Source organism: Cygnus atratus, chromosome 3, assembly GCF_013377495.2.
Source record: "Cygnus atratus isolate AKBS03 ecotype Queensland, Australia chromosome 3, CAtr_DNAZoo_HiC_assembly, whole genome shotgun sequence".
Taxonomy (NCBI): domain Eukaryota; kingdom Metazoa; phylum Chordata; class Aves; order Anseriformes; family Anatidae; genus Cygnus; species Cygnus atratus.
Window position 1 is genome coordinate 65,517,136 of NC_066364.1, and position 13,282 is coordinate 65,530,417.

Sequence of the window (13,282 nt, forward strand, 5' to 3'; positions counted from 1 at the left end):
CTTTTAGAAGCAACCACCAGATGGCAGAAGCAGAGGCTGCTTAGAGACTTCAACAAAAGAAAGCCGTCTTAAACAAGGCAAGCATTAAAAAGAAAACAATTTTTATGCCTACTTTTTCTTCTCCTTGAATAGCTTCTTTCCTCCTTCTTTCCAAGAATTAAGTGCTATTTTGTGCCAATCGATCTAGTACAAATCTCCGAAAATAAAAACAGAAAAATTAACAAACACGAAAATCTCTCGAGAACACATTTTCTCAATTTTCTCAAATGGCATCTCTACTCCATCTCGCAGCTCAAGGCTTCCGTATTATGGATACCGTTAGAACAACAGTTTCCTTCTAGATTTGCACAGTCATAACTCACAGTCAGCCACTAAATGTATTCTCTTTGGTGTCCTACGCTTCAAACCAGGAAGCTGACACGTAGCTACACCGCGCAGCTGAATTTCCCCTCGGGATTTGAACTTCTGGTAGCTGGGGCTGTGAGAATAAGCAGGCTACAGAAGATGCACTGTGATGTGCTGAGTATTGCAATACAGCATCGTTTGCAAGGTGGAGGGAAGAAAAAAATAAAAAATGAAAGCTTAGTGAACTCAAGTAAAAGTAGCATGGTTGGGAGCAAAGAAGAGGTTTCAGTCCTGAGCACACGTGATTCTTAAAATTGTATATCCCGTGTCAGAGAGAAAGCACTAAAAAAATGCATCCCGGCAGCAGATATTTGAAAAGACTTAGGAGCAGCCTCCCTCAACAACTTCCAGAGTTATTAAATTATGGAGATGAGGTCATCGCTTTCTGCTGCGTCACAGAACCAAAATCCGGCCACTTCCATGAGCAATGCCCACAGCTCCACGGTGCTGACACAGCCACGTCAGAAATGCCACCCTCATTGCATTTCTTTAACAGAATGGTGGCTCCATGGCATGGATTTCCCTGTCGAAGAGAAATCTTTCTTCCTGTACTTGTCTTCTCCGAAGGAAACGCAAAATCTCTCCGCCAGCAAGCGCGTCCATCGGGAACGGGATCCTGGTTCCTCGAGCCCAGCAGCGCGGCCCCAGAAGCGACCAGGTGAAGCCGGCTCCGACTTCAAGACGGCGCCAGACGCAGTGCTGCAGATAATTGTGCCTCCGCACGGCAGCAACACCCCCCTTGCAAAACAGGCAAGGCTTTCTCGCCTGCCCCTGCTTTTAAATGACACCTGCGAATGGCTAATCCAGTCGCCGTTTATTTCCATATGTCAAATTACAATCCCAACTTGCGCGGAGCAACATAATAGTAATGATTAAGCCAATTACATCACAACGCAGCTTAAAAGCACACACAATGGAAGGATTAAAGCCGGCGACCAAACACGAGCGCCCTGTTCTGGCTGGAGCTCCCCCGCTGCGGGAGCATCGGCGGCTCCCTTCCCCTCGCCCCGAGTCGCGAGCCTCCCGACATGTCGCCGCTGGGCTGCCACCAGCACGGCGCCCCGCAGCACTGCCACGCCACGCGGGGACGGCTGCAGGCTCTGACCAAGGGCTGCAGCACCCATGGGTGGCCGGCGCCTCCGCCGAGAGGCCGGGACGCGTGGGAGAGGCGGCATCGCCCTCTCCGGCTGGGCCAAGCTGCTGTTACCCGGCCGGATTTGGGTCAGGTCGGTGCTGACAGCAAAAGCCGTGGGGAAAGGGAGGGGAAGAGGACAGGGAACTGAGCTCCGACTGGAAAACAGCCCGGCATCTCCTTCCCCAGGTAGGGCCAGACATCGATTTTAGCCCACCTGGAGCACGTACCGCCGGCTTTCCACACTGCCACGCCAACCGATGCCAACGTGAGACTCCTACAACAAGGTGTGGATTAAATCTTTGCATCACGACCAACCTCTCAGACTCAGGTTTTCCATTCTAACTGAGGGATTAAAATGTTCTGATGAGAACTGAGCGTCTAAATCTCAGGATTTAAAAAACTCAGACACAGGTATTTTCATTTGTCCATTGCCTTGGTGTTTGTATTGGCGTTGTTCTCAACAGTTAAACCTTTTACCTCTTATTTCTGCTCTGTGCACCTTATTCTTTATCCTCTTTTCTTTTTCACATCTTTGTATCCCTCCTAATTTTCTCTGCCATCTGGGAGCACTGGTCCCATCTGCTAAAATCTGTCCTCCTATTCCAGCTAAAACCAACACAAAATAAATCGGTACTGTTAGCATTTTACATGTCATCATTAGGCTCTAATAAGATTAACGGGACTGAAAGGGCTTCCAACTTTTAAATACATTCTTGCGTGCTGACTGCAGACCCAGGCAGATACTGCTCCATCCAGTCACTCTTATCCTACCTGAGTTTCTCCGCAGCTCTGGGTTCGAAGAAACTTCCTGTACGCATAAGCTGGCAGTCAGCAGAAGCTGAATGAACCGTGCCCAACCGCTAGGCCTGCCCCACATCACCCTACCACCTGTCCATGACCTGCTGGGTGGTCATTTCCCCCACGTCCCTCCATAAACAGCCATGCACATCACAGCCACTCTAAATACTGAAGCTGAAAGATCAGTCAAAAGCTGGATTTTTTTTTTCCTTTAAAGATCAAACACGCATACAAACACACACACAAACGCATGTATAAATAAAACCGAATGCCACGTGTTCCATCTTCCAAAATGCTATTACAGCACACTAACAGCTTACCCCTTCTGCAAAATTAGCTGCAAAGGAAGCTGAATGCTTTTTCTTCCTACCGTTCAACCAAAGGAAAGGTTTGGACAGTAACACTATCGAATTTCTGAGTCTTCATACTCAAACAACACCTTTTATTTAAACTGCTTACACTTTCAACAAAAAGAAGTTGATATTAAAAACATCACTTTTATCCCAATAAATTGTCTATTTTATCTTTGTTTTGGGAAGACTGCTTTCTTATTAAAAAAGTGAGGCGGAGGGAACATTTTGAAGGACTACTACTAACACTCTGTGATTTGCACCTGTTCTGTGCTTGCAGAGTAAAAACAAGCTCTGGCACTTCAAGGTACCTCTCCTCTGGGTTTGTTGACAGTGTGAAACAATGGCTTTTGTTTTAATTTTCTTTGCTAAAATAAAAAATATTTTGCCTGATCAAAATGCATATCCTACATCAAAGACCCTCTTGCAGCTGATTTCTACATGTGCTTATCCTCCGCATCAAAGACTCAAAAGCCTGCATCATCCAGATCTTCCCTTCCCAGATGATAACTATGGTGAGACTGAACAATGTTGTGCTGTCTCATTCAGCATGTTTTCCTGGGAAACGGCCCCATTCGCTGCCAGCATGCATATTTACCATGAAATGAAAAACAAGGAGAATTTAAGACTAACAGATAACATTGTAAGTTCTTTCTGCAGTTTAGAATTATTATTTTTTTTAACAGTAATCGGTATCTACAGGAAACACAGCCTGTCAACAACCCTAAAACTAAGCGATAAGCGTTTAAGGGTCGGTGGAATGGATATAGTCAAAAAAAGAGTCACCCTCTGCCACACATTATGCTTCTCCTTACGCATACAGAAGGGACTTAAAATGTTAGAAGCTGAAGCACGTGCCCCAAACCATCAAGATAGCTCCCCAGTAATCTGCATTAGACCTGGAGGGAAATTCAGGCTGAAAACCTGTATTGAGGAAAGCATTACAATTGCGTAAACTATAACCTTACATCCATCCTCCTCAACTATGTTACATGGTATTTGTCAAACTTATTTTCTGAGTTGTAAACTAAAAAACACTTTTAATTTTTAAAAACGTGCTTTAAATATGTGCTTATATGTACTTCCCATGATTGTACCAACTGATTTGCTAACGTAACAGAGATGCTAACATTTGTGTGTCATTGCAACAGACAGTAGAGGAAGTGTTTAAGGAAGAGCGGGAAAGAAAGTGCTTTCACAGGATGCCTACGTAGGCAGCCAAGATAGATTCCAAGATTAACAAATTTGGAATGATACATTTACCTTTTTTCTTGATTGAGAAAAAGTACATGACATATCTAGTTTAGTACATAATGTAAGGCTACTTCTTCAAGAGAGCAACAAGACCCTCTTGGTACAATTTGCCTGGGACTCTGGAAGATACAGTTAAGAGCTGGCAAAGGTACTGATTTGGTTTTGTTAAATTAAAGCTTAGCAACAGAAAATTCCTGAAACTTTAGGCAATAAAAAGGAACTTTAAATGGTGTTCATCAAGATGACTGCTAAACTGAAAAACACCTTGCAAGTTTAGCCACACGAAAAATAGCAAGAAGCCTCTTCCATGGTGTTTTAGTTGTGCGAGTGACTGGCTACAATAATCTGCAGTAATATTTCTGTTTACCTACCTATAGTCTGAAGGATTATGGAGATGAGTTCACAAGAGCTGACCCTCCAGGTTTATTAAATATTCAATGAATATCCTGTATGAATGCTGGGTATTAAGTAAAAAAAAGGAAGATACTGCAGACGACCATATGTTACATACTTCAAATAATACTGGCGTAGCTCTTTTCATTTTTTAATAATTTAAATCACTTTATCACATATCAACATAAAAATGTACAATACAGACACAACTGTAAATTCTGGCATCATGAATATTTAGATGCTTTTAAAGCTTTTTTTCTGTGGGTTAATTTTGTTTACTGTATTCTGTATAAACTTGGAAAACTTCTTTCATCTTCTGATTTTATTTTTTTTTACCTCGGTAGTAATAGACTATTATTTTCTCACCTGCAGTAGTATCACAGCAAGGGGGCCTTCAGCAGCAGGAAACTCTTCATTGTCATGATTTAGCCTACTGTTTCTACAATCTCCTCTTTCCCCTCCCCTCCCCACTCCCTTCCTAGCTAAATAGATGTAGCCTACACACAATCTGCCTTTTCCTAAAATCATCTGCTATTAGTGCTTAATTAAAACCGTGGTTGTCACTGTAGAGCTCGATGGCCAAAGAAACTCAGGCAATAACTAGGATACTGCCACCCATTTCGCAGAGCAGGTCTAAATGGTCTCTCCGACACGCATACTGTATGCCATACATTGATCTACAATTGAACACAGGGTGATGCAGCTGCTCAATGTATACATCCTATTTGCGATGCACTGTGAAAAAGGATCGTGAACAAAGTGGCTTACTCAACAGACTGTTACAAAGCAGGAAACGACTGGGATTTTTGAGCTGCAAATCTATGAAACAAGAACAAACCCAGCACGGAGGCAGCTCCAGTCTTAAAAGTTACTACAAAACTGAAGTTCCATACTTCCACACGGGCTTCCCCAAGTAAGATTTGCTCAAATGTTCTACACAGAATAACAGGACTCAGACAGCCTGTGTGCCCTCTGCAGAACACCACACGTTCGGGGAGGTTTCTGAATTGGTGGATGTAATTAACAGGGATCCTCAATTCTCGGGCTGAAAATTGTCGTCTTCTGTACCATCACATCCAACAATTTAAACGGAAGGGACCTATAGAACAAAACTGCATCAAACTACACACCTTGTGTCCAAATGTAGCATCCTCGGAGGCCAAGACTTCAACCTGAAATTATAAGGAGAAAGATCATTTGAAATGTAGCCACTACCAACCACCTCTCCTGAGCGCAGCACCACAGCCCAGGCAAAGCAGGCTTCTCCAAATGAAGACACCAGCCTGGACCGACCCTCGGAAAGCCTGCATACGACAGCACATGCTGAACTGACAGCTGACAACAGAAATCTTCACGAGAGGAAACTCAGAAACTCACAACACAGACCAGGTTTCTCAGCCTCAATGCTATAAAAAGCATCTACCTGTTGGTGCCCCAAAAAGGGCTGTACTGCAGCTGCAACACTGATCTCCAAGGGGAGTTTTGGCTACACCAAAAAGCTGCCCGAGCACCACCAGAATCTCCTGCTGTGGTGTCTCCCTCTAAAACAAAAGGCTGGCAGCACCTGAGCTCTTCCCCTCTCGTTATTGTCGGGCGAGGCCGGGTGCTCCAGCATCGGCTGAACAACTCAGTCAGCAAACTCAGCAGCCCAGGCCTCACTCACGGGCCCCTCTCCTGCCTGGAGCAAAGCAAATCCTTTAAAATCTGTGGAGTTCAGGGAAGAAAGGCTGCCCAGGCAGAGGCCGAGGCCACAAGATGCAGTGCACATCGGAAAGGCTGAGGAAAACAAGGTGTTAAGTGACCTGGCGGTGCCCCAAATCCAATGCCTTGCTGCTCGCCGCGTATCCCACCGCTCCAGGAGTTGCTACGCGTTAATCTGGGACAACAGGCATAGAAAGGCAGGCGTGCCGGCTTTTTCATTAGTCTCCTTAAAAATACTTCACACATCAGCACCTTTCACCTGAGAATCTCAGCGCTTTTATGAATTCTAATTAATTAAGCTTCTCAATACACCGGTGAGGTAGGAAATGTCATAATCCCAATATACAGCAAGAAGAGTGAGGCAGAAAGAGGTTAAATAATTTCTCAGCAGTCATGTGCCAAACAAGGGACACGCTCATGAAAAGAATCCCAGATTTCTACTCCCAGGCTCATAGTTTAACAACTAGGAAATTCTCTATTTCTCTGATTTACATCCTATTTAAAATGCCTACTGCTGCATTATAATTTATACAACTAGTATAACTATAACTAATGTATCTAATCTCCAGTTCCAGTTTAACTTAAGAAGAGTGAAGGATTTAAAGCAAATCAAGAGGGAAAAAATGAATGTCAAGTTTCAGCCTGAAGCACATTATAATGCCAGAGTTATAAACCCCTGAACAAGAGGGTTTATAATGGAAAGGCTGATAAACTAACAATGATGGCAGCACTTAAATATATTTATGTCATGATCTAGCAACATATGGTATCCCTTCATCTCTAAATTAAAAAAGGGAGGAGGAGATGAAGCATTTATAGGAACGAAGAATAAAAGCAGAAAATGAACCTGAAGTTACCCAATTGTGACCTGTCCGGCTGATTAGGAATGGCAGTAAGAGGCTACAAAAGAGGATCTCATTCAATAGGAGGTAGAAAAAAACCATCCAAGTAAATAAAATCAATCTGAAATGATACGTATTAGCTACTTATATTAAGCTTCTAATCCTTTAGGCACTTTATAAATATTAAACAATCAGTCCTGGTGAGACTGATAAATATCCATAATATATTTTACAGATGAAGAAACAGACAGAAGGTTAAGTGACTTGCCCAAGGCCAAAAAGAGAATAATCAGACACTGGATTGGAAATAGCAGTATGATTGCTTGTCAGAATACAGTGCCCTATTCGGATCCTCAAGTAATTCCAGTATCAGAGGCAGCCCAGCTAGGGTTAATGCGGTACCCATCCAAACCGAGAGTTCATTTTCACCAGGCTGTTTGTTCTGGTAAAACATCTCGCTACCATAACCACACAGACCCCAAAACATGAACCCGTGCCACTGGCTCCCTCTCAGACCCCCTCCTGCCCCCAGCAGTGCTGATGGCCCCAACATGGATGGCACGAAAACCCCGCAAAGATCAGCCAGATCTTTGCTGGGGCTCCAGGCTTTGTCTCTTCTCTGGGGAGGCCACTTCACCACGAGGGGACCGTCACTGTGTGGGAAGGTGGCACTGTCAAAAACGGGCTGTGCTAATTGAGATCCTGTTCACTCAGTGGCAAGGGGACATTTGTGGCTGCCCTCGGTTTGAAACATGCACATGAAGGTGACGTGACAAGCAGCACATTTGCAAGACTCAGGTCTCCTTCTTTTCACCAAGGAACTGAGAAGAGGAACAAACTGGGACATCAAACAGTAAACCAGAAGCTGAAGGTGGTGTAGCATACATCACCGTGGTCTCTTTCACAGGCAGAAATATTTTCATTTTTGCTTAGAAATGTAAACGCTCACAGGGACAACAAAATGGTTCAGAGTGCAGCTATTGGTGTAGATGGTAATCCCGATTTAAAAAGCGTTATTGAACAGGTCTGGCAATGGCATTTCTGCTTTTCCAAGAGCAATCACACCACTGCCGTGATAAAATACTTGTCTCTCGTTGAGGATGATGCGATAAAACACCCTCTGCATTCTTAGTTACTACTGCGTTTACTCGTGTATTACCGTATTAGTCCCTCCATTTCGGTTTTCACCTCTGTGTAAAATGCATCAGGGATCAGTAAGAGACAAGTAACTGCTGACACTGTAAGATACACAGTGTAAAGTACTGATACAAGATGTGGGACAATGTGATACTTTTCTCATGCTGACTTCCAAAAAAAACACAACCAAAACCACCACAAAACACATTACAACCTGGCCTGAGAGGACCCCCCTCTAGTGGGAATGAGAGTGTACTTCAATCAACACCCACATTACCCAAGAATAGAAAACTTTGTGTCCTTAAGAATCAGGCAAGCACCATCTTTCTCTTAATCATCTCCAAAATATATCACTTTGGTTCCAATAAACAAAAAATGAACTACAGATTCATTACTGCTTCAAGATAATCAGACATTAATTAAGAACTTCTCATTATATACTTACTTGTGGCAGTCAAACATTTCCTATTTTAGTTGCCTCACTGTACACATGTAAATACATGATCTTGGGCAGGGGGTTGTTTTCCTTTTGCAGCGAAAAATCCCCTGCATCGTTAAAAAAGCAGGCTGGGTGACTGACGAGGCTCTGCCGAGTCCACGTGCCGGCACCAGACCCAGCCGCTCGCCCCTAGGCGCTGCCCTGGCCCTTTGCTGAGGCCCCACCACCTCCGCTTTGGGCCCGCTCCTCACCATACTGGGATACAGCCGAATGGGCCTGCTTGCCCCGTGTCTTATTTGGATACAAACTGACTTGTAATCGCTATTCGTTCGTGTTTTCTCTAACGAATCCGGCAGCCTTTTTGCTGCTGATAAAGAAAACGCAACCCCTCTGCAGCAGGCTGCAGCCCTGGGCCAGGAGGCTGTTGCAGGTGGTAAGAGGTGGGGGGAGTTCTTCCACCTCCTAATGCAAGGGTTCGTGGTGTCATCCTAGAGATCTCTCATGAATAACGTGTGGAGTACCCTGAAAAAAGTTGGGTAGTAGCCCCGAGTCTCTTTTTATCAGAATAAATGACACTTACTTAGTACTTTTGTTTTGCTCTTAAATAAAGGAGTCGGGCAGCCCGCAGTCCGAGAAACAGTATCGCATCACCACCAGCAGGCTTACAGTAAATCATGAGCAATTTTTACCTCCCTATCCCAGAGAAAAGGATTTGTGACAGATCAAAACGTTGAAGAGCAATGCTAAACAATACCTTTTTGAAACAGTTTTACAGCCTTGCGATTAGATGACACAAGGAATTATAATAATGTGGTCATCTCCAAAGCCACACTCAGCAACGATTCGGTCCTCGATTCAGCCCAGCTCCTTCTTGGCTCATCAAGAGTTTGTTTGAGATGGGATTAGCTGAAACTGAGCAAGAGCCACAGGAAGTGGAATACCATTAACAAAAAGAAAATTACAGCTGTGCTTAATACTCCGACTGTTATCCAAACAAGAGAATACGAAGTGGCAAGTACTCAAGGACGAAATAACTAACTCACAGGAGACACAGGTCACAGAACCCCTCTCTATCATCTTCTTTTTTTTTTTTTTTTCTCCTCATGGAATCTGAAAATAAGCACTAATAATCATTTCAGGTGGATGCGGATTGCTGTATAATATCCTGTTACCATTAATGCTGAAAAGGATCATTGATCTGCATTTAACTACCCAGGCAATACCTCCCAGTACAAGGCACGCTTAGCACTGCCCTCAGCCGTGGGTCTGAGCCCTTCACTTAATGGAGCCACTGCGACTGGCGGCTGACGGGGCCGGAGCTACGGCAAGACACGCAGCAGGCTGGTGCAGCTCCGATCCCGACAAAATATTCTGCGCAGGCACTTGCAGTTTCTGTGGGTCACACATGAGAATTTGCCCAGCTGGCTGCCAGTTTCACAGGCTTTCTATTGTCATTTGTTTGACACTATTATTCTAGAAAAATTATAGCACATGGCCTCTCTGATACCTAGAGGGTTTTTGCCAACTGCCTGCTTGCTAAGAAGGAATGCCTCTGGCACTTCTAAGATAGGTTCAAAACAAAATAAACGTGTGTGTTAATGCTCACATTTTGTAATACTTTTGTATTCACCGTATCACAAAGATCAAGCAGATCAGAAAGGACTCTCTTCCCCATGATAACAAAATCATGAAAGAATGAGGAAATACAGGGGTTGCCACCTGAATTGCTGTCAAATCACCTCGCCGCCGGGTCGCGATAAGACAACCTGCATCACGCTGGCCAATTCACAACCAAATTACCTGCTCCTGTACCCAGTTTGCCCTCTCACTTCACGGGGCTTCTTGGCAGGTGGGTGGGTGGGGGAAGCTCCGTGGTCTCGGCGACTTACAAACGGGACTCATCGGTCTGGGCACGGCGAGATGCAAACGCACCTCCAGCCGCCGTGCCCGCACACCAGCCTTGCCAAGCTACCTGCTGGAACCAGCCTGGACACCTGGGTACGTGCAAGATGCTGCAGCGCGTGGTGCAGCTATAACCCCACAAACCTTCTCCAGTTCAAATTCTCAGCTTTTAAGCTCTGTCCCCCACAACCAGTTCTGGACTCATCTTTTTTTAAACAAGAGGGACAATAAATTAATCCTGCTTTCATTTTTCGGTGCCCTTAGAAAGTTTATTTCGAAGATAAATATTGCTATAGTCATTCGTATCTTCATGAAGCCCAGCCTACCTAGCTGTAACATTTGCATTCTTTGCCTCGCTTTTAAAGTAATTTAGGATTCAACAATTGTAGAACATGGTTGCCCTTCTCCTTGGAGCAGGGACAAACTTAAATGACCCACGCTAATTTTTGGCAATTCTTCAAGGACTTACTGAGCTTGTACACTGCTTTTAGCATATGCAGGACTACGTAGGAATAAACTTTGGTAACTGAGACAACCTTTCCTTCCCTTTTTTCTCTGCTAACTGCCACCGGTTTATTTTTAATGGCTATCATGCATGTTCTTCAAGTCAGGTTCCAAGCCTGCAGCAAGTGAAGACCAGGCATACTCCCCAGGCAATCCTTGAAACAAACATACCAAAGACACCTCCGTTACCACCCTGAATCTATGTCTGAATTAAAGGTGAGGTAGTTGCACAGTATCAGCCTCATGAATTAAGGAGAAATCAGCTGCGTTTTCCTCACTTTTCATACAAAGTCCATGGAAACTACTTAGTCGAGGCCTTTTGGACAAGTAAATGCCAGCTCCTTACAGGTTGGCCCCTGTAACAACGGGACAACGTGACCCATTTCAAGACGCTCTTTAAATCTAGCACCCACTTTTTCTTAAACTTTCCCTTTCTTTTGCCAGTTCTTTGTGATGTCAGTTATTTATCTTCTACTTCACCAGGGTTAGAAATAACAAAGATCAGTGTTCAAATTTCTGAAGCCGCAACTTTTAGCTCCCAAAATACACTTTAAGCAACAAAAAAATCTCTTTTTCAATGATAGAACAACTGTGTGCTATTTTGTGTTAAAAGGGTTTGAAACGATTTTCAGAAACTATGCTGCATTTCACACTTGCTTATTAATTCTCCTCATTCTCCTTATTAGCATGTACAGACAACAGAGCAGCTCAAGGACAGCTCGCTGAAGCAGCTCTGTGCTTGGTCAGCCAGCGTTAGAGATAAAGCACAACGATGCCTCATGTTCTTCAAAGCTGTACAGCAGAGCAGATCTGTCCTGCTCGTATTTTTAAAATTCTTAAATGCCGATGTTTTTGTGGAAGCTGATTTACAAAAAAAAAAAAATAAATCATTCACATCTTCAACATTGTGCCTTATACACTGTCTTGGACATAATATTGACTAACCTGCTGTTTTAGTCTCCCATTGCAAATATTTTGCAAAATCCTGGGAATGAGGCCAATCCCTAAGAAGCAAAAAAACCAGACTCTAGATATTAGCTAACTAAAAGCAATAACCATTAGCCTTGTGGGATACAATACTCACTACAGAATTACATATGTATTAGAAGCAACCGGGGAGAATAAAAAGTTGTGGATTAGATGGCGATGGGGCAATTCCTGTGACCTCAAACAGAAAGAAAGAGACAGAGTTAGATCAGCACCAGGAAACAGCCATTGCAAACCGGGGATAAATGGACATTTGAGACTGTGCGCGTGTCTGATCAGCGCACGCTCACCAGTCGCTGCAGCGGGACCTACCAGAACTACCCGCGAGCATGCCCTGCGTGCTCCTACCCCTCCCAGCTCTGGGGTAACTTATTCCTCCACAGCTACCACAGACATCTCTGATCAGCAGCAAATTCACAGCAGTAGCATGTCCATCTGCTCTTGTCATGAGAAGATAGATGAAGCAGGTAAGGTACATACACGCAGACATACGTATACACATGCGTGGACGCCGCTGTAAACACATTCACAGTTCAAATCTTTTGTATTTTTTCTGTCATGCACTGTTTTTCATACATATGCAAAGATATGTAACATACAATTAGTTCTTTCACACTAGAGTGCTGCATAAAACAGAGTAACTGCACCGAAAATTAGCTTTTGATATTTATTTGTTTGACAATGTAGAGATCAAAATGACTGTTGTACTGAGACTGAAATCTAGGAGCAGTCACTATTTAATTTGCCTTAAGAAAAGAGTGGTAGATACTATTAAATACAAAATTCAAACCTTTCATCCACAAGCATTCTAATATATGGGAAATCCTGAAAAACTGTCATTATGCTATGTGACATGAGCAGTAACAATTACTGCAAACGTTAAGCCTTTTATTTAGGTATTGTGTCTGCATCTTTTCGAACCCCTTTGCATTTCTCACTCTTTTGTTGAATACCATTGCTTCCTTTTGCTCCAGCAGCTCCAGAACGGTGAGCCATACAACCTCACCCACCAAAGTCCACTGCAAAAGGTCTCTACAAGCAGCCTCCGTCACGCACCATCACGCTGTCAGCCTGCAGAGCGACGCTGCTGAGGAAAACACCAAAAGGGGTTAAAACTTCGCTGCCCTCGCCCCACAGGGCTGGAGGTTCCCACCTCACGGCTCTGGCAACCCAAGGGGCCAACCGCCCTCGCAGCCCTTTTCAGACAGTCAGCTTGCTTCGCGTAAATTGGGGGTGCCATCCACCAGCAACTAGGGGGTGGTAACGAACAGCTGCAGTGCCATCGTGGTTTCTATTTTGGAAATTCCAGAAAGCTCCCCAAAGGCTTATTTTAACGCCACCCTCACCCGCAGGGAGGGCTTTTGCTTTGTAGGGCTGCGAGAGCTGCTCCCCCCGGTCCCCTCTTCCTGCCTCTCTGCATAACGTCTGTACGCGC

At 44.2% G+C, this 13,282-nt stretch overlaps 1 protein-coding gene across 4 annotated transcripts in view; it reads right to left on the minus strand.

Annotated features, from left to right (window-relative positions):
* The window catches only part of ARID1B (AT-rich interaction domain 1B), a 325,953-nt gene that overhangs the window by 141,764 nt on the left and 170,907 nt on the right, over positions 1 to 13,282 (minus strand). Inside the window, exon 5 of one of the 4 annotated variants that reach the window (XM_035538357.2) lies at positions 5,466 to 5,507. The exons of the other annotated variants lie outside the window; for them this stretch is intronic. Within the exon in view, the coding sequence (XP_035394250.1) occupies positions 5,466 to 5,507 (42 nt within the window). The remainder of the gene's footprint in view (positions 1 to 5,465; positions 5,508 to 13,282) is intronic. 4 annotated transcript variants of the gene reach the window in all.